General features: G+C 41.6%; 1 protein-coding gene and 1 long non-coding RNA gene across 3 annotated transcripts in view; one reads left to right on the forward strand and one right to left on the reverse strand.

The window, feature by feature from the left end:
- LOC138973486 (uncharacterized) overlaps window positions 1-23,226 on the reverse strand; it is a 31,786-nt gene extending 8,560 nt beyond the window's left edge. The window contains exons 1-9 of one of the 2 annotated variants that reach the window (XM_070346199.1): window positions 23,131-23,226; window positions 21,214-21,360; window positions 19,195-19,844; window positions 14,276-14,381; window positions 13,327-13,503; window positions 12,597-12,706; window positions 5,583-5,691; window positions 4,615-4,791; window positions 3,881-4,019 (exon numbers count right to left, since the gene is read on the reverse strand). In XM_070346199.1, the coding sequence (XP_070202300.1) occupies window positions 3,881-4,019; window positions 4,615-4,791; window positions 5,583-5,691; window positions 12,597-12,706; window positions 13,327-13,503; window positions 14,276-14,381; window positions 19,195-19,844; window positions 21,214-21,360; window positions 23,131-23,152 (1,637 nt within the window). In that variant the 5' untranslated portion in view covers window positions 23,153-23,226. The remainder of the gene's footprint in view (window positions 1-3,880; window positions 4,020-4,614; window positions 4,792-5,582; window positions 5,692-12,596; window positions 12,707-13,326; window positions 13,504-14,275; window positions 14,382-19,194; window positions 19,845-21,213; window positions 21,361-23,130) is intronic. The other variant, XM_070346200.1, reaches the window with a different exon arrangement.
- Window positions 9,520-12,002, forward strand: LOC138973487 (uncharacterized). The gene is made up of 3 exons (XR_011458038.1): window positions 9,520-9,671; window positions 10,306-10,431; window positions 10,780-12,002. It is a non-coding gene; the product is annotated as an uncharacterized lncRNA (long non-coding RNA).
- Window positions 23,227-23,650: the final 424 nt, after the last annotated feature.

Raw genomic sequence — 23,650 nt, forward strand, 5'->3', positions numbered from 1 at the left:
AACCTTCCATCCTGTGATTGCCTACTACTGGCAGCCAGACAACACAGGGGGCCAGCTTGTCCGCCACGCCTTGGACTTTGTCAGTGATGACATTCAACACGACTATCATGCAGTTCACGCCTTCACGGAAAGGACGATTTCCCACCTTCAAGAATTGGGCGTCGTTGGTCCTGGCACTGAATTGTACATCTTTTCAGACGGCTGTGCGGCTCAATACAAGGGAAAGGGCACCTTCGCTGACCTCACCAACTACACTGTACCCATACAAAGGATCTACTTTGGATCGGAACATGGCAAGGGCGAGGCAGACGGCGAGACTGGCGTGGTGGGCAAGAGTGTGGAGACTGCAGTTCTCTGTCGAAAGGTAAGCTTTTAATATTTCTTTAACATGAAAACTAAAACTCCTACATTCTGAAAGCTCTGAGCTTTTAAATCACTAACTGCTAAAACATGTAAATCACTTAATTAATGCACAGCAGTGTTCTTATTAAATGTGAGTTAGTACTTTAGGAACAGTTGTATCACTTCTGACACATATAGTTAGTTATACAGCTCAAAGTAGTGTTATTCCTGTTGGGCACCCTTGAGTTAAGAAACCCTGAAAAATGTTTTCATAGTGGCAGTTTTCACTTATTTTTTTTATTAATTCTGTGTGTTGCAGGTGTTCATTCGAGACGCCAAAGATTTTTTCCACTGGTGCTCGTCAAACCTCACGAAAGATGAGCCCCAATCCAAGCGCACATTTTTCCTTGTGCCGTCTGAGGACATCATCCGCCTGCGCCCCGCCTCTGTGGTCAGAGTCATACCTGGCTGCAGAAAATTCCACCAGGTGGTTGGTGTCTCTCCACTTGTCTTGAAGGCCAGGAATTTGGCTTGTTTTTGCGAAGGATGCCAGGGAAGCCAGAACTGCATTAATGAGCAGTACACCAGGGCCTTCAAAACACATGTGTTGAAACCTGTGCAACAAGAGCCTGTAAATGAACCAAGTTCCCCTGCTGTCCCGTCTCCCGCTGCTAGCCCCTCCCCTGCTGTTCCGTCTCCCGCTGCTAGCCCCTCCCCAGCCCCCTCCCATGAACAGCAGATCAAATCTTTCGGCGTAACCCTGCTGGCAAAGAAAGCTGCTGGTGATGTTCCCGGTTTTCTCCAAACAGCCCGTCTGTTCCGGATCTACGCCGCCAAGCAGCCCCTGAAATGCCCAAGTGTGGAGCCACTTCTGCCAGAGACTACCAAGTTAGATGAAACAACATGGGAGTTTGTGCCAGCAGGAGCTGTGCCACCAGATCGATTTCCAGCTGCCACTCTTGGTGACGGAAACTGCCTTCCCCGAGCCCTGAGTAGAGCTCTTTTTGGCAGTGAGGACAAGCATGTTGAAGTACGCTTGTCCATTGCATGTGAGATGGCCACCAACAAGGACTTGTATTTGTCGCCTGAACTTGTTAGTAAAGGTGCTCTGCATCTTGATGGACAGGAGTCTCTGGCTATGTATCATCAGTCTGGTGATTATCCAGCCCGAGACATTGAGATTGCCTTTGACCAGGAAACAATGGCAACTGCTGTGAATGGAACTGAAATGGGTCCATGGCAACTTCTTGCGGCAGCCACTCTCTTGAAGAGACCCATTTTTTCTGTATATCCGCTTCTGGGCAGTCCATGTCTACGCCATGAACTGAACAGACGTTTTGTGCCCCTTGATGTTGCAGGTGATGGTGACAACTTTCCGCTGTTTATTCAGTGGACATCGGTACAAAAGCCTGATGTCAAGACAAGATTTTGGTTGCCAACGCACTTCGTTCCTCTGATGCTAAAGAAGGACACTATGAACGAGGCTTTTTGTGAAGCGCCAGAACCAAGAGTTGGGGACTTTGTAATTGTGACCTTTCAGATTGGCAGGAAAAAGGTCCCCTACCATGGCCTGGTAATATCGCCATCTGAGGCTGTGCAAAAAGAAATGACAGAGGACGATATTCTGGTGAAATTTTTAAGATCATCAGGAACATATTTTGTGTTTCCAGACAGAGATGATCTTTCTGTCATCACCCTAGACGGATCTGTGAAGGTGTTGAAACCTCCAACCATCAACAACAGAGGGCACCATTTTTTTTAAATGTCAATTGATTAGATGAATCATTTGTGAATTGTGTGATCAGCTTCTCTGTGTTGATGAAAGTTCTGAAAGTGGCTTATCTAGTCAATGAAATGTTTGTGTAAATAATTATATGTATTATTCTGATATTAGTATTTACTATAGTAAAGCTTTATTGTGATGATACTGTCAGCATGTGATATGTACCTCCAGGCTGGTGAATGTGTGTGATCAGCTTCTATGTGTTGATGAAAGTGCAAGTCGATCATCTAGTCAATGAAATGTTTGTGTACATAATATTATGTGTATTCTTCTGTTATTAGAACAACTTTATTTTGATGATACTGTCACCATGTGATATGTACCTCTAGGCTGGTGGCACTGTACTTTGTTTCCTGTAAATGGTTTGTATGGCTGTATAATTGTCATGGAGGTGTGGAGATTGTGATCTAGATAGAGAATGATTGAGAGCGAGACAGAGTGCGAGAGAGAATATAAAATTAACCAGTAAAATACAGAGCAGCAACTAGTGGTATAATTTGACAGTGCTCAGGTTGTTTTTAAAATGTCCTTTTCAAGATATGAGATTCATATTTTTGTGTGTTGATTTCATTTTAATTGGTTTTTATCGTGGGTTTTTACAATGTTCATCGGATTTTTGTTTTGTCAATTTGCATGTCAACCACTTGTTGAATCAATGAATGTTTGGTTTATCAATCAACAATCACTGGCAATTTTGGAGTTAACTTTCCTGTGTAGTTGTAGCACATGAATGAATAGAATTTTGCATTTTCTTCCACACAGTGTCTGTTCTGACAGTTGTGCTTCTATTCATGTCTTTTTGCTGCTTTATTAATTGACAAATTATTCCTCTTGTATGTTGTTAAATTATACATGTATATATATCAGTGCATACTAAAGGAGAGTGTGTGCCTTCTTTTAGACCATTTCCCATGTCAAATCATCCTTCAGTTTTGATGTGTAAGTCTTCAAGTAGGATTTTTGAAAAACGCTCTCATTTCTTCAAATGTTGCGCAACATTTGGACATTTTAAGCCTTTTTATAATGTAAATATTAATCTGATTTCATTTATTAAGCTCAATAACAATAATGTTAAAGTGTATGTACACTATAATTGCTTTTGCCAATGGCTGTGTGTCTTCAGAAACTGTTTATAATTTGTGTGCGTTCTGGTCAAATTTAGGGGGGGGGGTCATATCGGTGCTTATATGTCAGCTGACAGGTGTCCGCTATCCCTAATAGGGATTTTTTTGCATTGATTAATGATTAATCTTGCAAATAAATACATTTTTTTAACTGTATTGATTGTTTGTTACTGTTGTGAAAATGTGAGATGGTGTGATCAAAACCGTGAAACCTGCCTTGGTGCTTCTATTTAAATCTCAAATTGCTTAACTTTGTCATAGAGTGAGACTGCAAGTCGCCCACTCGGCCACTATGGTCCCATTAATAGTCGTGTTCAATGTGCTTTTGACACAGATCATCATAATGGTCCCGACTCTCCTCAATTATGCGCTTATCTTGTGTCTTTTCTGGATTACACAGATACTGAAGTAAAATGCAAAAAATCCTTAAAATGTGACCCTCCACCACGAAATGAGTCACATGTCACCTCGCGCGGTTCTGCACTAGGCTTAATATAAGTCCAGGGAGTGTCTGGTAACAGTTTGTGGGTCACCTTAATCACAGGCTTATAAAGTTAAAAAGTCATCCGGAGAGTCAAATTCAGGAAGTAGGTAACCCGTGAGTTAGTTCAAATCGCGAGGCTTTTCGTACCTGTCATCTCCAGATGAGGCTGGTTTTATCGGTACATCTCCAAATGAGGCTGGTGGTAGCGGTACATCTCCAGATGAGGCTGGTGGTAGCGGTACATCTCCAGATGAGGCTGGTGGTAGCGGTACATCTCCAGATGAGGCTGATGAGAAATAAATCAGGTCATCTTTTTACTGACACAAACTTTGAAAGGAATTCCTGTTCACGAACCGCCTTTTTCTTTGTTGTTGTTTTTACATGATGGAAATTGAGCTTTCCACGCTTTGAACAGATCAATACAACTGATCTCGTTTCGTCACTTCATACGAGACTCGCCACGTCATGTCACAAAAGTAGAAACTCAAGAAGTTTAAGAATTGTAAGGCGGCCTTCTGTCATTTTCAAGGGTACCAATTTGAAGCCAATATTTATTAACCAACATGAACCGTAGCCTACCGTACAGTCTAACAGTGTGAAATGTGAATGAGGGTCGCATCAGCAACTTTAGCCTATTCATTTCACCCTCCGGATGGACGGTCTTATCAGACACTGATTTAGTGATAAACACGTAGTATCGATGCAGGCACACTCATTTTCGCAAACAAGCAGTTGCTTCATAAAATAGGTACTTAACAATTGTGCAGCAAGCTGGTTTTAAAAGTGCATGCATGTTCTGCTGTGCAGTGACTTGAATGAGAAGCATTTAACAAGGGTAAAAGATCAAATACGGTGATGCCACACGCTGAAGAATAACATACCTGGAGTCCTGAGCTGCTGCTGAAGGACAGTAAGGTCGGTGGGAAGCTGGACATTGTTGGGAGACGTAAGACGAGACACAGACTGCGCTGGCAACATCATTGCTTGAGGTGCCAAGGCAACGGGGTGCCAACCAGCCATCGAGAAAACCAGACTTTGCTGACTTGTTGTAACCATGCCTGTCAAACAAGTACAATGTATATCACAATGGGCACAAGTCTGTTTTATGTGGGAAAAAGTATAGCCAGTGTTGTTGCCAGCCTAAGAAGACAATAGGTCATTTGGACCTCCCTAAAAAAAAACCAATAAGTCCAAATGTCCTGGCTTTAAAAAAACAATAGGTCCAAATTACCATGCCGTAGTATTATATTGATGAAATTTCCGCTGTTTGCGCCGTTTTCGATAATTAGGTACACCGGCTGGAACGGGTATTTCCGTAAACGCAGCCTCGAGTGTCAATGACGACAAACACAGAGTCAATGACGACAAACACAGAGTCGGCACCGAGTGCATTTTTCACTCGTAGCAAACATGAGCATTTCGATCGGGGTTTGTTTTCCGACTTTGCAACTCCCATTCCATTCATTGCAGACCTTGTCCGCCTTGTACGAATATGTATCGGTCAGTTGACCACCAAAACGTAAAAACTATCGGTCCATCGACCGGACAAGGCTAGGTCCAATGCGTCAAATCAGAAAGGAATGCGTCAGAGACCGAAGACCAAGGCCTGGCAAGAACACTGTATAGCATGTTAAATTCTTTACACAAGAAACTGTTTCCTTGATAGTACAATAAATGATTGCAACTTGACTAGGAAATGTCCTGAACTATAGACCAAGTTGTGGTTTCTGGCTCAGGAGAGTTGAATCTTAAGTAAATTGGTCATCCATGAGTTAAGTAAATTGGTCATCCATGAGTTGTCGCAGTGAGTGAGTTACTACTTCTCACAGTTTCTTTCATTGACTTTTACCTTGGCAAGTTTTCTTCCTTTGTGCAGGTGGTGACAGCATAGGGTAATCGCAGGAAGAAGGTGTGCTATCAGAATCAAAATCACTCTCCGGACGGTATAAGTCTTCATCCTAAAACAAAATATTCACAGTTAAGTTAATGTGATGTCTCTTGCAAGGCGGAGCATAGAATCATGTGGAACTTTTATTTAAACATCACAATGTAAACCCCAAAGAGTATGCGTAAGTAGATCGGAATATCGAGTCAAAGGTCCTTTTCAGTAAAAGGACTTGGAGAAAGTATGAACACATTCACACCATTTTTGACATTATCATATATATACTGTTCAAAAAAAGAAACGCATAGCTTGTAATATTTGGTTAATTTAGTTATATGGCTACAAGGATATCCACCAAACTGCAGAAAATGTTTATCTGGTCGTCGACCTTTCGTCCATTGCCACAAGTGAGCTCTGCACGTGACGCATGCGTTATCAGTGGCTACAATGTCAAAATTGCTCATTTGGCATGACCACTCGTCATGCTTCAGTGTAATCTCGTGAAACTCGGGGAATATTGAGCTCTCATCATGTCTTCCAAAACCCATAAAAGCGGATTGTTCGCCACAAAGAAATCAGACGACAATTCAGCGACGAAAGATGGCCCGATTGAGCAGAGAAGACCGCCAAATTGCATTGGGTCGTTTACAAGCAGGCCAAAGTCAAAGTGCAATCGCCAGGCACTTCCACGTGTCCCAGGGCACCATCAGTAGACTGTGGGTCAGGTTTCAAGCCACTGGCTCCGTTGCTGACTTGCCACGAGCGGGAAGACCAAGGGCGACAACTGCTGCTCAGGACCGTTTCATACGGCTCCGCCACCTCCGGAATCGTTTCCTGTCGGCCTCATCTTCTGTCCAGGCTCTCCCCGGGCCACACCGATTATCGGACCAGACCGTGCAGTACCGCCTGCATAAAGCTGGTTTGAGAGCTCGCAGACCTCACAGAGGAGCTGTCCTCACCCGCCGCCATCGCCAGAACCGAGTGCAGTGGGGCAACCAGCACCTTCGCTGGACCGTCCGGAATCACTGGAGACACGTGTGGTTCAGCGACGAGTCCTACTTCCTGCTCCAGCGACATGATGGTCGGAGGAGGGTCTACCGGAGAGTAAACGAACGTTACGCGCCCAACTGTGTGGATGAGGCACCCATTCATGGTGGTGGAGGCGTCATGGTGTGGGGGCGATCAATACCGCTGGAAGGAGCACCCTGGTGCACGTCCAAGGGCGCATAACTGCCCAGCGATACGTAGAGGAAATTCTGCGCCCACACGCCCTTCCTCTTCTGGCTGACCAGGATGCCATATTCCAGCAGGACAACGCTCGCCTGCACACAGCACGACTCACCACCCAGTTCCTCACCGACCACCATGTCCAGGTGCTTCCCTGGCCATCCATGTCGCCAGACATGAACCCGATAGAACACCTCTGGGATGAATTGGACAGACGTGTGCGCAGGCAAGAAGAAGCGCCAGCAAATCACCGCGATCTATTGCAGGCACTTCAGGAGGAGTGGGACACCATCCCACAGCAAGATATCCGGCATCTGATCCAGTCCATGCCCAGAAGGTGCCGGGCAGTTGTTGCTGCTCAAGGCAGTCACACCCCCTACTGACTTGACAGCCTCGGCACCCAATCGTATTGATTGACTGATTGATTTGAAGATGCAAATGAACTGTGTGTGCATTCAACTGTGTCCATACCAAAATTCAAACAAATAATCTAAATATTGGATTTTCTGTTATTTTTTTCGAAAAATAAAACAAATTTGGCAAGTAGCAACTATGCGTTTCTTTTTTTGAACAGTATATATAATATGCGTGTGTGTCAAATTCCACAGGGGAGCTAGGTCGAACATATGTCATCCTAAAGCTCCAATTCAGCAATTGTACAATACTTTCAATGTATTTTCTTTCGCCCTAAGGTTTGGTGCTTCCTTTCAAATCTCAAATGTCATTTTAGTGACAACCCAGATCCAATTCACCAAATGTCGCCCTAAAGCTCCCATTATACAATACTTTTGATTAGGGCGACCAAAAATATAACATATATTGTGCTAAATCCTACAGGGGAGCTAGGTCGACCAAATGTCGTCCTAAAGCTCCAATTGTACAATACTTTCAACTTATATTCTGTCGCCCTAAGGTTTGGTGATTCTTTTCAAATCTCAAATTTCATTTTTACTGACAACCCAGATCACATTGCCTATCAAGCAGACATACAAGCTAATGTCGACACATGCTTCCAGACAAATTTGCAATAACAATAGAACCTTTTCCCATAATACCATGGCAGCTTAGTACACCTGCCTTTCCTTGAGTCTCCACAATCATCATTCTGATTATTCTGAGACTATGATGCATGCTGGGTGTGTTTCTGCGGGTTGCATTGACCCGAGTTGGACATTGGCGTCAGGATCAAGTCCAAGCATGATTTTGAGGGCATATGTACTCAGAATACTGAATAGACCTCAGTTTAAAATCTCATCCCAAAGAGTAGTGAGACACCGCCCTCCATGTGGGGTCAAGTTAACAGCAGTGTACAACTCAGACAGTCACTTATCCAAGTACTGCCTAGGCTCGGCATTGCTTAATTAACTCATTCGAGGCGCGTCGGAACTGGAATTCCGACATCTGTGTTTAGCGTTGGCTGCGTGCCGGCACTTGAGTTCCGACGGATATCACGAATTTTTAACGGTGTAAACGGTCCTGCTGACCAAGGGAAACAACCCCTGCAATGAACTTCTATCTGTCTACAGTGGTACCATTCACTGTAAACAGTTCCTTCCCTTAAATTGTTGGGATTAATAAAAATTTTGTTGACGGTGTGCGACCCACGTGTTTTGACTTTTCCAAGATGGCGGATCGTTCTGCCGAGACGTAGTAACTTGAAAAGAGTGCTAGAACGTGTTATTCAGTACGGTTCTGATCTTGACCTCAGTGATGATGATAGTGGAGATGATATTTTAGATTCTGGTGACGATTTTGTGCCAATGGACGATCATTTGGGTGATGATTCGGGCAATGCAAGTGTCGATCATGACATTGTGTATGATGAACCCATGACGTAGAAAGTTTTTTTGTTTTGCTTCAAATTGGATATTTTGCGTGGATATGAAGACAACAAAAGGTATGTACTTTCAAATGTTTCATATATTTTCTAAAAGAGTAAGTTTCAAACTTTGCAAAAACATAAGGTATGTAAGGTTATCTTGTGTTGTTGATTTTTAATATTTTTTTCAAAATGGCTCTAAATCGCGCGTTGGCAGGGAACACAGGGGAAATTTAGCTGCGCCTCGAATGAGTTAACCTTGTCATTGAGTGAGACTGCAAGCCGCCCACTCGGCCACTATGTAGGTGCCAGCACTACTCTATACAGCTATGCGGGAAACTGACAAAACTCCTGAAAAAATGTGTTTGTTTGAGACGAGATTTCTCCCTTCATTGTTCACCCCCGTGTTTAAAACTTCTTGAGAAATAAAGATTGAACATTTATCTGTCGATTGCAGTGTTCGTTTGTCCATATTGTGCGAGAATGTGAGTGTAAAAATTAAATAGATATACCATCGATGCGCCGTGAACAAAGCGCACGCTGCAATGGCCGCCATATGTTTGCACTCGGGACGCAGTCGGGTGTCATCGAAAAACTCCGGTTTCACCGCCTAAAAGTTCCATTCATGCTATGCAAATGTGCGCAGTTCAAAGAGTAATGATTGAGCCGTATTTTCGTATTTTTTCTTTCATCAACAATTATTTCCAGTAAGAAAGATTGTCGATTAAAAGTAACGCTCAGAAAACATCTAACTTTAAAGAACTTTTTGTCATTATTTACAAAAGATAACCTATACATTACGGGTAGCGTCGGAAAGCTTGTTTTTCACTGAATTTAATGAGATGCGAAACTAATGTGTGGGACGCATGCGCACAAAACGCCAGCCAGCCAACCAACGTCGACCACCTCAAAAGCTGAATGTGCAAGCATGGCGTCTACCGAACATTCACGCGATCCACCTGACCCTCATTCAGCGTCATTTCTCCAGAAAATTGAAAGGTTTTTCGGTAAGCATAACAATTATTTCATAAAGAATTGGCATATGATTATTATTGTCGAAGGATTTGTGGTTATTTGCTGAAAAAATCAAGAAAAAGCAAATCGAAGACGCTCTCAATTTTAGAACAGAAGCTTCTAGAAATCCCGATGTGCTTGTTTCCAACTTCGGAGATTTTTTTTGTTTTGTTTCATAAAACCTGTTAAAAAATTATTGAAATTGAAAGGCAGATGCATTAGGAAGAGTTCTAACTTCGATGCAGTTCATTTTGTGGATTTGCTGCCTAAAATATTGATATAAAACGTAACGATGAAATACCGGAAGTGGTGTGTCGTAAGTTGTTACTCGTCTGTGTCGTCTGCTACTGCATTCGAACTGACACTCAAGGTTAGGTTTAGTTTTTGGCGAAGGACTTGCTTAGGCCGTGAAGCCTATTTAGCGTCCTCTCTCATGTTTTGGATTTCATTAATAGAAATCAAGCTGTCTTCATTTGATTAACGATCAAAAGAATACAGTAAGTTCATGTTACTTCGAGCTGTTGAAACTTAACATGTTTTACAAACTTAAGAGTTCCCCATGCTGTTTTAGTCACACTATCTGCATATTGATTTGTTTTTAAACCTTGAATTTGCTTTGTTTTCAAGAGAATGATGCTGAGCTGGACATAATGAGAAAGTACTTGAGCTGTACTGGGAGAGGTCGACGCCCCAAGTTGTCGACAAGCAGCCACTCACAGTGAAGTTGTTACAACTTGAACTACTGCGTCACGAGTAAGTAAATTATTTTTATGATCAAATTCTGCAATGTGTAAAACCTGTCAGTGTAGTTGTTACAACTTGAACTACTGGCGTACTGCGTCACGAGTAAGTATATTTCATTATCAAATTCTGCAATGTGTAAAACCTGTCATTGAAGTTGTTGTTACAACTTGGGACTACTGCGTCACGAGTAAGTATATTTCATGATCAAATTCTGTAATGTGTAAAACCTGTCATTTTAAAAGTCATCAAGTGTGTATTTACTGAAAGCTGGCCTTCCAAAGTACCAAGTGTTTTGTTTTGTCAACATTTTGTAACACACCAGCTTACAACTTATAAGGCAATCAATATATGTTGCAGGCTGGAGCTTAGCTGGCAAGCTGTTGATGAGGTTTTCGAAAAAGTGGCTGACAGAAATCTGCTGGGAGGTTTGCAGCTGAAAAGTGAAATTGAAGGAGTGGTGAAGGATGCAACACGGAGTACAGATGAAGATTTTCCTGCGTTTCTTCAGACAAGCTTAGCGACCTGTATTGAAGGCAGGAATGAAAAATGTTTGCGTATTGTACACTGAAAGTGAACGATCGTCTCCTGAAGCTTGGAGCCTGAACAAAGCGTCTACTGGAAAAATATATTATACAAGTAACCTTCAGAGGCATTTTATTCATGACTAACAGTATGTGTTCCTTATGATGAACAGAGACTGGAGGCCTAATGTGAAAATTCCATCTACAAAAGTTCTGAAGATATGCGTATTTAAAGTTGACTTTTTTTTTACCATGAGGCGACTAGATATCATGACTAAATCGCCTTCAGAAGGAATTTTGTTTTAATAATTGACATTTTGTCTTATTTTAGCATGTGTATATGTTGCTTAGGTTGTACACAAGCTGTTGACCAAAAATGAAAGCTCTGCGTGCAATAGATTTGAAGATACTGATTTTCAAAGTTGACTTTTTATACTGTGCGGCCACTGAAAATTGACTAAAAATTGTCTTCAGAAGCAAATACTTTGTAAAATACTGACACTAAGCACTGTTTAAGCATGAATATGTGTTGCTTAGTATGTATGGAAACTGCAGGCCCATTTTGAAATCTCTATCTGCAATAGATTTGAAGATATTGGTCCACCAAGTGTACATTTGGGTAAAATAGCGTTTTTTCCATTGTGCAAATTGATGTTTTTGCCAAGTTTGAAGCTCTGTAACTTTTTTTCAAATGAAGTGTAGGGCCTGGAAAAAAATAGGCTAAGTTAATATGTACTACTGTGCAAGGAAATTTATTGTGAGACATTTGTGTCCCATACATTTTGAACTGCAGACCTGCCAACATGGTACCCTGAACAATTTTTACACGCTTTCCAATTGATTTTGAAGCCACTTTAGCATGGCATTTCTCCCAATACCTTCACGCTGACACTACTGTTTTTTTCTGATGTGTGCTGTCATGTACTTATATTTTACAAATATGCCATTCTCTGTACTGTACTTTGTTATTGTATGAAATGACAGGGGTGTAAATATGATGAAATATTTGTCGATCGTGACATGGGCGCTGGGTCCCGACTTTGATGGGCAATATCTCAGGACCTAATAAAGCTAGACACTTACTGTTTTGTTTGTGTTTCTTGTATTTGTGTGTAGTTTTCAAAAAAACACATTTCAACAGTGCTCACATAAATGAAAATTTTCACTGCTGGTGATGCTTTTGACACAGATCATCATAATGGTCCTGACTTGCCTCATTTATGTGCTTATCTTGTGTGTTTTTCTGGATTACACAGGTACCGTAGTTAATGTCCAACTATCCTAAAAATTAACAGTTTCTTGGTGGTGAATGCAAGTACGTGTAAGAATGTTGTGCCTTTTACATACTTTCTTTTTATTCTAAATTCAACCAATATACATGTGTATGTGTTAAAGCTTACAGGGGAGTTAAGTCGACCAAATGTCGCCCTAAAGATCCCATTATACACTACTTTCCACTTAGGATGACCATAGTATTTGTGCTTCCATTGGACTGACAATAATTACCCCCGGGGGGGGGGGGGGGGGGGGGGGGGGGGTGGGTGGCGGGGCCCAATTCCCATTTCCTGTGAAAAGTTAAAAAAGTCATCCGGAGAGTCAAATTCAGGAAGTAGGTAACCCGTGAGTTAGTTCAAATCGCAAGGCTTTTCGTACCTGTTCATCTCCAGAAGAGGCTGGTTTTATCGGTACATCTCCAGATGAGGCTGGTGGTAGCGGTACATCTCCAGATGAGGCTGGTGGTAGCGGTACATCTCCAGATGAGGCTGATGAAAAAAAATCAGGTCATCTTTTTACTGACACATACTTTGAAAGGAATTCCTGTTCCCGAACCGCCTTTTTCTTTGGCCCAGCTGAGGATCCACCTCTTTGTTGTTGTTTTTGCCTGATGGAAATTGAGCTTTCCACGCTTTGAACAGATCAATACAACTGATCTCGTTTCTTCACTTCATACAAAACTCGGTCACGTCATGTCACAAAAGTAGAAACTCAAGAAGTTTAAGAATTGTAAGGCGGCCTTCTGTCATTTTCAAGGGTACCAATTTGAAGCCAATATTTATCAACCAACATGAACCGTAGCCTACCGTACAGTCTGACAGTGTGAAATATGAATGGGGGTCGCATCAGCAACTTTAGCCTATTCATTTCACCCTCCGGAAGGACGGTCTAATCAGTCACTGATTTAGTGATAAACACGTAGTATTGATGCAGGCACACTCATTTTCGCAAACAAGCAGTTGCTTCATAAAATAGGTACTTAACAATTGTGCAGCGAGCTGGTTTTAAAAGTTCATGCATGTTCTGCTGTGCAGTGACTTGAATGAGAAGCATTTAACAAGGGTAAAAGATCAAATACGGTGATGCCACACGCTGAAGAATAACATACCTGTAGTCCTGAGCTGCTGCTGAAGGACAGTAAGGTCGGTGGGAAGCTGGACATTGTTGGGAGACGTAAGACGAGACACAGACTGCGCTGGCAACATCATTGCTTGAGGTGCCAAGGCAACGGGGTGCCAACCAGCCATCGAGAAAACCAGACTTTGCTGACTTGTTGTAACCATGCCTGTCAAACAAGTACAATGTACATATCACAATGGGCACAAGTCTTTTTTATGTGGGAAAAAGTATAGCCAGTGTTGTTGCCAGCCTAAGAAGACAATAGGTCATTTGGACCTCCCTAAAAAAAACCAATAAGTCCAAATGTCCTGACTTTAAAAAAACAATAGGTCCAAATTACCATGCCGTAATATTATATTGATGAAATTTCCGCTGTTTGCGCCGTTTTCGATAATTAGGTACACCGGCTGGAACGGGTATTTCCGTAAACGCAGCCTCGAGTGTCAAAGACGACAAACACAGAGTCAATGACGACAAACACAGAGTCGGCACCGAGTGCATTTTTCACTCGTAGCAAACATGAGCATTTCGATCGGGGTTTGTTTTCCGACTTTGCAACTCCCATTCCATTCATTGCAGACCTTGTCCGCCTTGTACGAATATATATGTATCGGTCAGTTGACCACCAAAACGTAAAAACTATCGGTCCATCGACCGGACAAGGCTAGGTCCAATGCGTCAAATCAGAAAGGAATGCGTCACAGACAAAAGACCGAGGCCTGGCAACAACACCGTATAGCATGTTAAATTCTTTACACAAGAAACTGTTTCCTTGATAGTACAATAATTGATTGCAACTCGACTAGGAAATGTCCTGAACTATAGACCAAGTTGTGGTTTCTGGCTCAGGAAAGCTGAATTTTAAGTAAATTGGTCAACCATGAATTGTCGCAGTCAGTGAGTTACTACTTCTCACAGTTTCTTTCATTGACTTTTACCTTGGCAAGTTTTCTTCCTTTGTGCAGGTGGTGACAGCATAGGGTAATCGCAGGAAGAAGGTGTGCTATCAGAATCAAAATCACTCTCCTGACAGTAGTCTTCATCCTAAAACAAAATATTCACAGTTAAGTTAATGTGATGTCTCTTGCAAGGCGGAGCATAGAATCATGTGGAACTTTTATTTAAACTAAAACATCACAATTTAAACCCCAAAAGGTATTTGTAAGTAGATCGGAATATCGGGTCAATTTTTGAAAAAGGACTTGGAGAAAGTATGATCACATTCACACCATTTTTGACATATATATATACATGCGTGTGTGTTAAATCCCACAGGGGAGCTAGGTCGATCGACCAAATGTCATCCTAAAGCTCCTATTGTACAATACTTTCAACGTATTTTCTTTCGCCCTAAGGTTTGGTACTTCCTTTCAAATCTCAAAAAAGTGTTGTTGTCTGATGTTGATGTCGTGTACCAAAAAGAAATAAAAACGTGTATAAAAAAAAAAAAAACTGAAAAAATAAAATTCTCAAAAAAGTAATATGTCATTTTTTTTTAGTAACAACCCAGATCCAATTCGCCAAATGTCGCCCTAACGCTCCCATTATACAATACTTTTGATTAGGGCGACCAAAATTATAACATATATATATATATATATATCCCATGACCTCCCTTCTTTGTCTCTGTTACTTCAGTATGGGTATATATGTTGTATTTTTATAGCTCAATAAATACATCATGGACTCAAAAAAATATATGATAGTGCAGATTCCGATTTGGGCGAAGAACTACTTTGCTCCCGACCTTTGACCTCGCGCCGAACAATGTGACACATTTGTATGAAGTTCCAAAATCGTATTGCACGGCTCAGAAAACCATATCAGTTGCACGCAAAAATGAATCTCAGAACTGATCTGATGTATGAGATGCAATAAGCAAACGTTTCTTTCATTATGAAAGCAATGCAGGTGGGAAAAAACGAACATTCAACTTACAAGATAACCAGATGCTAGCGAACCAAAACAAAAACACGAGTACCCTCCCCTTGCTTCGTTAGCAGACGACTTTTGAGAATCTGTCAGACCGTCCTTACCTGGCACGGTTGGGCTTCGCTATCATCAGCTGTTTCACGTGTTTTACGAGCAAGTCTACTCTTTTGCCTGGCTCTGCAGTAAGTCCACATTGGCGATGAAGGTATCTAAGAACTTAACATGTGTGTATTTTTCCGTAATCCAGTCATATTCTTTCAAAATGCAATCAAGCGGCGGTGACAGACTTGGGTCCTGTTTTCATCGCATCAATACCAGTTTAGGTTCATGCAAACACACTCGCAAAACAGTTTATCATGTAGATACATTTCAAATAGGGAGCAAATGGTTAAATCTACATATGTGTTCCCTAAAATTTGCTTCTCTGTCAATAAGACTAATTGTATAATAATGCGTTCGAAAAAAACAACGTGGAATCGATTCTGAATCGAGTCGAGTAAGCCAAATGGGGGCCAAACCGGTTTCCCCGTTCCGCCGACCTGAAACGCAAAAGAATTGTGCGCTTCAACTAAATGGATTTCTATACGACATTACTTTCTTGCAACTTATGAACCTTTACTTAACGCTTTTAAACGGTCTGAAAGTAGTGTTACCGCGTACTTATAGATGCACTCATTCGTTTTATTTTTTCAGCGACGGTCACTTAGTTTAAGGTTGCAAAAAGGCCATGTCTCGCTGAAAACACTGTTTCACACTCCACAGATCGCAAAAGTGCCGCTAGTAGTCTACACTTTGTGTTTGATGGTAGAATGGGATATACAGATTACAACACTCGTGGTTTTTTATATGGCTTGTATTTCAGTCAAGACCCAGCGGGAATATCAATCGAGAGCCACTCGCCAAAGGCTCGTGTCTCCCGATGATATTCATCCGCTGGGTCTTGACTGAAATACAAGCCATATAAAAAACCACTCGTGTTGTAACCTATACATATGCATGTGTGTTAAATCCCACAGGGGAGCTAGGTCGACCAAATGTCATCCTAAAGCTCCTATTGTACAATACTTTCACATATTTTTTTCGCCCTAAGGTTTGGTGCTTCCTTTCAAATCTAAAAAAAAGTGTTGCTGTCTGATGTTGATGTCGTGTACCAAGAAGAAACAAGAAGAGCAAACGCTCGATCGAGTCACTTTCGCAGTTCTGAATATTATATGAGGCATCAGATGGACAGGAAGAAATTGCTATTCACAACACAATGAGTCACGTTCACATAAAATTTGAGCCCGGTCACTTTTATAGTTTCCGAGAAAAGCCCAACGTTAAGTTGTGTGTTGCCGAACAGAAAAGGCTAGTTATCTCCCTTGTTTTTCTGATAACGTTCGTAAAAGGCTACAGATGTAAATACTTTGATGTAAAGAATAATCCTACAAAGTTTCAATCACATCCGATGAACTTTGTCAAAGATATAAAATGTCTAATTTTTCCTTTGACGCTGACCTGTGACCTTGAAAAAGGTCAAAGGTCAACGAAACCATCGTTAAAGTGTAGAGGTCATTGGAGGTCACGACTAAACAAAATATGAGCCCGATCGCTTTGATAGTTTCCGAGAAAAGTCCAACGTTAAGGTGGTGTCTACGGACGGCCGGCCGGACGGCCGGCCGGACAGACTAACACTGACCGATTACATAGAGTCACTTTTTCTCAAGTGACTCAATAAAAACGTGTATAAAAAAAAAAATCTCAAAAAAGTAAAATGTCATTTTAGTAACAACCCAGATCCAATTCGCCAAATGTCGCCCTAAAGCTCCCATTATACAATACTTTTGATTAGGGCAACCAAAATTATAACATATATATATATATTGTGTTAAATCCTATAGGGGAGTTAGGTCAACCAAATGTCGTCCTAAAGGTAAAGCTCCAATTGTACAATACTTTCAACTTATATTTTGTCGCCCTAAGGTTTGGTGATTCTTTTAAAATCTCAAATTTCATTTTACTGACAACCCAGATCCCATTCTCTATCAAGCAGACATACAAGCTTATGTCGACACATGCTTCCAGACAAATTTGCAATAACAATAGAATCATTTCCCATAATACTATGGCAGCTTAGCACACCTGCCTTTCGTTGAGTCTCCACAATCATCATTTTGATTATTCTGAGACTATGATGCATGCTGGGTGTGTTTCTGCAGGTTGCATTGACCCGAGTTGGACATTGGCGTCAGGATCAAGTCCAAGCTTGATTTTGAGTGCATATATGTACTCAGAATACTGAATAGACCTCCCTTTAAAATCTCATCCCAAAGAGTAGTGAGACACCGCCCTCCATGAGGGGTCAAGTTAACAGCAGTGTACAACTCAGACAGTCACTTATCCAAGTACTTGGCTAGGCTCGGCATTGCTTAACTTTGTCATTGAGTGAGACTGCAAGCAGCCCACTCGGCCACTATGGTCCAATAAATATTCGTGTTAAAATAAATGTGATGCTTTTGACACAGATCATCATAATGGTCCTGACTTGCCTCAATTATGTGCTTATCTTGTGTGTTTTTCTGGATTACACAGGTACTGTAGTTAATGTCCAACTATCCTAAAAATTAACAGTTTCTTGGTTTGTTTGTTTGTTTGTTTGTTTATTTGTTGCTTAACGTCCAGCCGACTACGCAGAGCCATATCAGGACGAGGAAGGGGGGGATGAAGGGGGCCACTTGTCAAGCGATTCCTGTTTACAAATGCACTAACCCATTACTTGTGTCCCAGCAGGCTTTAGTAAAACTAAATTAATACCTACTGGAAGATTACCAGTTTCCAGTATGTTAAAATAGGCTTAACCTATCTACTGCTGGGCTTACATCAGAACACTAACAGATTAAACTATACATGAATCGCGAGACAAGCGGCAAGAGAAGAGATTTTTGGAAAAAATACAGGTGAATGAGCAAGAAGGCAGAAAAAAGAAAAGAATTCATGAAGAAAAAGAGAGCATGACAGGAAAGAGGAACCAAAAATCTACCTAACAGCAAATTAGAAAGCTCCTGCGGTTCCAAAAACAGGAGGGGCCTTTAATTTCATAACCGCAGTGCCCCACTGCGGGAAACAGTTTCTTGGTAGTGAATGCGAGTACGTGTAAGAATGTTGTGACTTTTACATACTTTCTTTTTATTCTAAATTCAACCAATCTATATATGTACGTGTGTGTGTGTTAAAGCCAAATGTTGCCCTAAAGCTCCCATTATACAAAACATTCCACTTAGGCATAGGGCGACCGACAAGTATGGGTTATATGAAGTCTTATATCGCGCGCGTATCTCCAGACTCGGACTCAAGGCGCCGTGTGAGATGGATTTTTTTTACACAATACATCACGCATTCACATCGACCAGCAGATCGCAGCCATTTCGGCGCATATCCTACTGTTCACGGCCTATTATTCAAAGTCACACGGGTATTTTGGTGGACATTTTTTTAATCTATGGCTATACAATTTTGCCAGGAAAGACCCTTTTGTCAATCGTGGGATCTTTAACGTGCACACCCCAATGTAGTGTACACGAAGGGACCTCGGTTTTTCGTCTCATCCGAAAGACTAGCACTTGAACCCACCACCCAGGTTAGGAAAGGGGGGAGAAAATTGCTAACGCCCCGACACAGGGTCGAACTCACTTCCGAGCGCAAGTGCGTTACCACTCGGCCACCCATTGGTGCCTTTTCTCCAATTTCATTAGACTGACAACATCGACCTAGAGGTGGCTAAATCCCATTTCCTGGAAAGTTTAAAAAATAAAAGCGGTCAATTTTCGTCCTGATATGGCTCTGCGTAGTCGGCTGGACGTTAAGCAACAAATAAACAAACAAAAACGGTCAATTTCATAATGGAGGTAACCCGTGAGTAAGTTCAAAATCACAATGCTTTTCGTACCTGTTCATCTCCAAATGAGGCTGGTGGTATCGGTACATTTCCAGATGAGGCTTTTGGTAGCGGTACATCTCCAGATGAGGCTGGTGGTATCAGTACATCTCCAGATAAGGCTGGTGGTATCGGTACATTTCCAGATGAGGCTGGTGGTATCGGTACATTTCCAGATAAGACTGGTGATAGCGGTACATCTCCAGATGAGGCTGATGATAGCGGTACATCTCCAGATGAGGCTGGTGATAGCGGTACATCTCCAGATGAGGCTGGTGGTATCGGTACATTTCCAGATAAGGCTGGTGATAGCGGTACATCTCCAGATGAGGTTGGTGGTATCAGTACATCTCCAGATAAGGCTGGTGATAGCGGTACATCTCCAGATGAGGCTGGTGATACTGGTACATGTCCAGATAAGACTGGTGAAACTGGTACATATCCAGATAAGGCTGGTGATACTGGTAAATCTCCAGATGAGGCTGGTGATGGCGGTACATCTCCAGATGAGGCTGGTGATACTGGTACATCTCCAGATAAGGCTTGTGATACTAGTACATCTCCAGACGAGGCTGGCAATACTTGTACATCTCCAAATGAGGCTGGCAATACTGGTACATCTCCAGATGAGGCCTGAGGTACCAGTACATCTCCAGATGAGGCTGATAAAAAACAAATCATATCTTTTAACTGACAGAAGCATGTGTTGCATATATATATATATTGTAATACAGACCTTGGGACCTCAATTTTGCCATGGAGTTTAACAAAAAAAAAGCTACGTGCATTTTCAGAAAAATGAGAGTACTCCACATAACTTTTAATCATTCATTTCAAACATGCTGCACACACCGTCATTGATAAAAAAAAAAGATGGAAATCTTTGTTGATTTTTTCTTTAAGAGAAGACCTAATGTCATTAGACATCTGTTTCATCATTGCTGTAGCCTTCTTGCAGGAACACTTAGACTTCTGCGCGATGTTTAAGACAGGAAACACACTTTTGACAGCTTGTAAAATCACATCTGCTGTGCTCAATGACAAATTCATTTTCACTATCAGCTCGGATAACATCGCTTTGGCATGTACTGCACCCTGTTCCTCGGGTAGATCTTTTGCAAAAGACAAAGTCTGTGATGCTCCTCATGCTGGCAGCGGCTTTTCTTGGTGTTGTCAATTTCAGGATCCCTATGAGTCTAGCTTTGACATGCAGTGTCTATCGATGTCAAACTTGGAAAACATACGTTGAAAGGAATTCCTGTTCCCGAACAGCCTTTTTCTTTGCTCCTGCTGAGGATCCACCTCTTTGTTGTTGTTTTTGCATGATAAAAATTGAGCTTTCCACGCTTTGAGCTGATCAACGCAACTGATCTCGTTTAGTCACTTCATACGAGATTCAAAATGGCCATAGTAACAGGTTGTTTTTTTACACTAACTGAGTGAACCGAAAGTAGAAACTCAAGAAGTCTAGGAATTATTTCTCTTTTTTTCCACAGACCGTATCAATCGTAATTTAGAAAATCAAGAGTACAAAATATGGCAAAATCTTACGGGTTCCCTTTTCTGTACTATAAATAGCAATAAAATGATCACAAGATCAAGAAGGGGCATTTACAGGCTTCATGGCCTATCTAATACTAATGTACATTTGAAACTTAGTCAGGTATAGATTACATTCAAAAAGCAGAGGGGTGGACTTTTTCTTGGGTTCCTACCATTGTAAGTTTTTGTTAAAACTTTAAACAATTAAAGTAAAGGTTAATGTATTGGCAAAACAAAGACGAGAACCGAAAAATGCCACACTATGAAAATAAGTATGATAAAATGAAGTCGCAGTAACACTAAGCTTTCAGTTTTATGGGAAAAGTATATATTTCACGACGTTACAAAAACATATTGAACGGAATTGCCACCACCAAGGAATATGATAGCCATGCCTTCAACCCTATTCAACGAAGAGGAAATCTGTATCTGTCAAGTCAATGCTGGTGTCTTGATTACCGCTTTACTGCTTTAAAGAAATGTGCCAACCTTGTGTTTTTTCTTCTGTGACTCGACGGCCTCCAGCTCCTCTTGCAGTACCACAACTCGTTTGGACAGCTGCTAGTTGCGGAATGACAGACTGTCGACCTCCTGCTGGTACTTTCTGTTCCATTGTTCCTTCTCTTTCAGGTGCTCCTATACAACAGGCACAAGAACCAATTGTATTTATGGTCAGTTGACAAAGCCATCTACTTTCAGTACATTTGACACTTTTCAACAATTTAGTCTTATGGTATGAATATTCTTCAAATGGCAAACAATTTTCTAATTACATTCAAAGTTATTCTTATAATTATCATATGTTAAAAGGCTTTTCTGGTTAATGTTAATTGTAATTCAATCAAGTTTGCGTTTTAATGAAACAGATCCTGTGATTGGTCAGAATGCCCCAACTCATTAAAAATTACCGGTCATTAAATAGAGCTTAAACAATGACCACGAGTTGATTAGTGGAAAATAAACCACGAGTGGGTATTTGCAGCCTCTTGGTAATTCACGAGTGTGCGGAGCAGGTTGTTAATGAATTTTTTAGCTAGTGGCTATCGACAATTAGTCACCGGTAATTTGTAATGAGTTGGGACATTCTGACCAATCACAGGATCTGTTTCATTAAAACGCAAACTTGATTGTATTACAATTGTCGATAACCACTCGCTAAAAAATCCATTAACAACCTGCTGGCGAGGCGTATTGATACAGCCTCAACTAGTCTCGGTTAGCTTTGAGGGTCATTTTACAAGTAGGAAATATGAAGGCCAACGAAATACCGAGACCATAAGGTATGCGAAGTGATGACGTTGAGTACGTGACGTAAGTTAATGCATGAATTCTTCCGGACTACGGTCAGTCAATTCCAAAGATCGCTTTTGTGATGAAAAGAATTTGTTTTAGAGTTTGCTGTCCAGAAACCCGTCAAAAAAGAAGGGAAAATGTGTGTGAAAGAAAACAAAACAGGAGCAGAGTGATACGATAGGAATACAGAGACATTTCTTGGGACTTGACCCTTGCAGGTAGGTGGACTGAAAGTAGTGTGTGAACAGAACAGAACCAATTCTGTCTGTTTACAACCGCATGAAAGCAGGAAAGAGATTGTCGTCAGATTCAATTACAATAACATTAACATGCTTCCATTTGAAACTTCTCGGTCTTCATCGTGGATTGACGCCCTCCCAAAGTCTAATTGAAGCCCTCCGTCGCTTCGCTCCGTCGGGCTTCAATTAGCTTTTGTCGGGCGTCAATCCCCGATGAAGACTTCGAAGTTTCAAATGGAAGCATGTTAATCACTTAATGTGTAACTGAACAGGTGGGGGCCTCATCAGATCAAAAAGCTGTGTCTGGCAAGAACCGTAGTGAAGGCATTACATCCGCATCAAAGCGACGAAGGAAAGTGTCCATTCTAGCTCTGCCCTCTAAAGTCAAACAGCAGTAAGTCCACTCATAATAAAGCCAAAATGAAGTATTGCCAGTCATAATTATGATAATATGACTGGCAATACTTCATTTTGGCTTTGATTTTTGTTTGTATGTTTGCTTAACGCCCAGCCGACCACGAAGGGCCATATCAGGGCGGTGCTGCTTTGACATATAACGTGCGCCACACACAAGACAGAAGTTGCAGCACAGGCTTCATGTCTCACCCAGTCACATTATTCTGACACCGGACCAACCAGGCCTAGCACTAACCCCATAATGCCAGACGCCAGGCGGAGCAGCCACTAGATTGCCAATTTTAAAGTCTTAGGTATGACCCGGCCGAGGTTCGAACCCACGACCTCCCGATCACGGGGCGGACGCCTTACCACTAGGCCAACCGTGCCGGTTTTTGGCTTTGAAGGGCAGGCTAAAGGTAGTCACTTTGATTAACTGGAAATAATTCATGCAAGTTTTTGTCTTAGCTTTTCTTACCTGAATTATTGCGTAAAGCCATGAGGACCACTCATCCTCCTACCTCTGGTGTAATGAGGGTAGTAGTCCATTTTTGCCGCAAGTACCTGGATAAAAAAAAGCATACACAATAAAATATTTTGTGTTGCCTCAACGTGCATGTCCACCCCCCCCCCCTCCCCCATGTGACCATCTTATCAAGTTGCAGATATTGCTAGTGGTCAGTGTGTTCCCAACACAAATGTGACAAAGGGGTGCTGGTTTTTGTTTTATTAGGTTGAACTTGAAGAATTTTGTAGTAATGAATGTTTTTTGTTCACATCAATTTTGACTCGGTTTAAAGACTTTCATCTGGAATGTTCATAGATCAACCCATAAAAGTTTATCAAATTCCCTTACCAATAAATACACTTTAATTTTCCATGACCAGTGGCTGAACTTCTGTAACACTGACATTCAATTACAATAACATTAACATGCTTCCATTTGAAACTTCTCGGTCTTCATCGTGGATTGACGCCCTCCCAAAGTCTATAGTAAT

Source organism: Littorina saxatilis, linkage group LG8 (genome assembly GCF_037325665.1).
Source record: "Littorina saxatilis isolate snail1 linkage group LG8, US_GU_Lsax_2.0, whole genome shotgun sequence".
Taxonomy (NCBI): Eukaryota; Metazoa; Mollusca; class Gastropoda; order Littorinimorpha; family Littorinidae; genus Littorina; species Littorina saxatilis.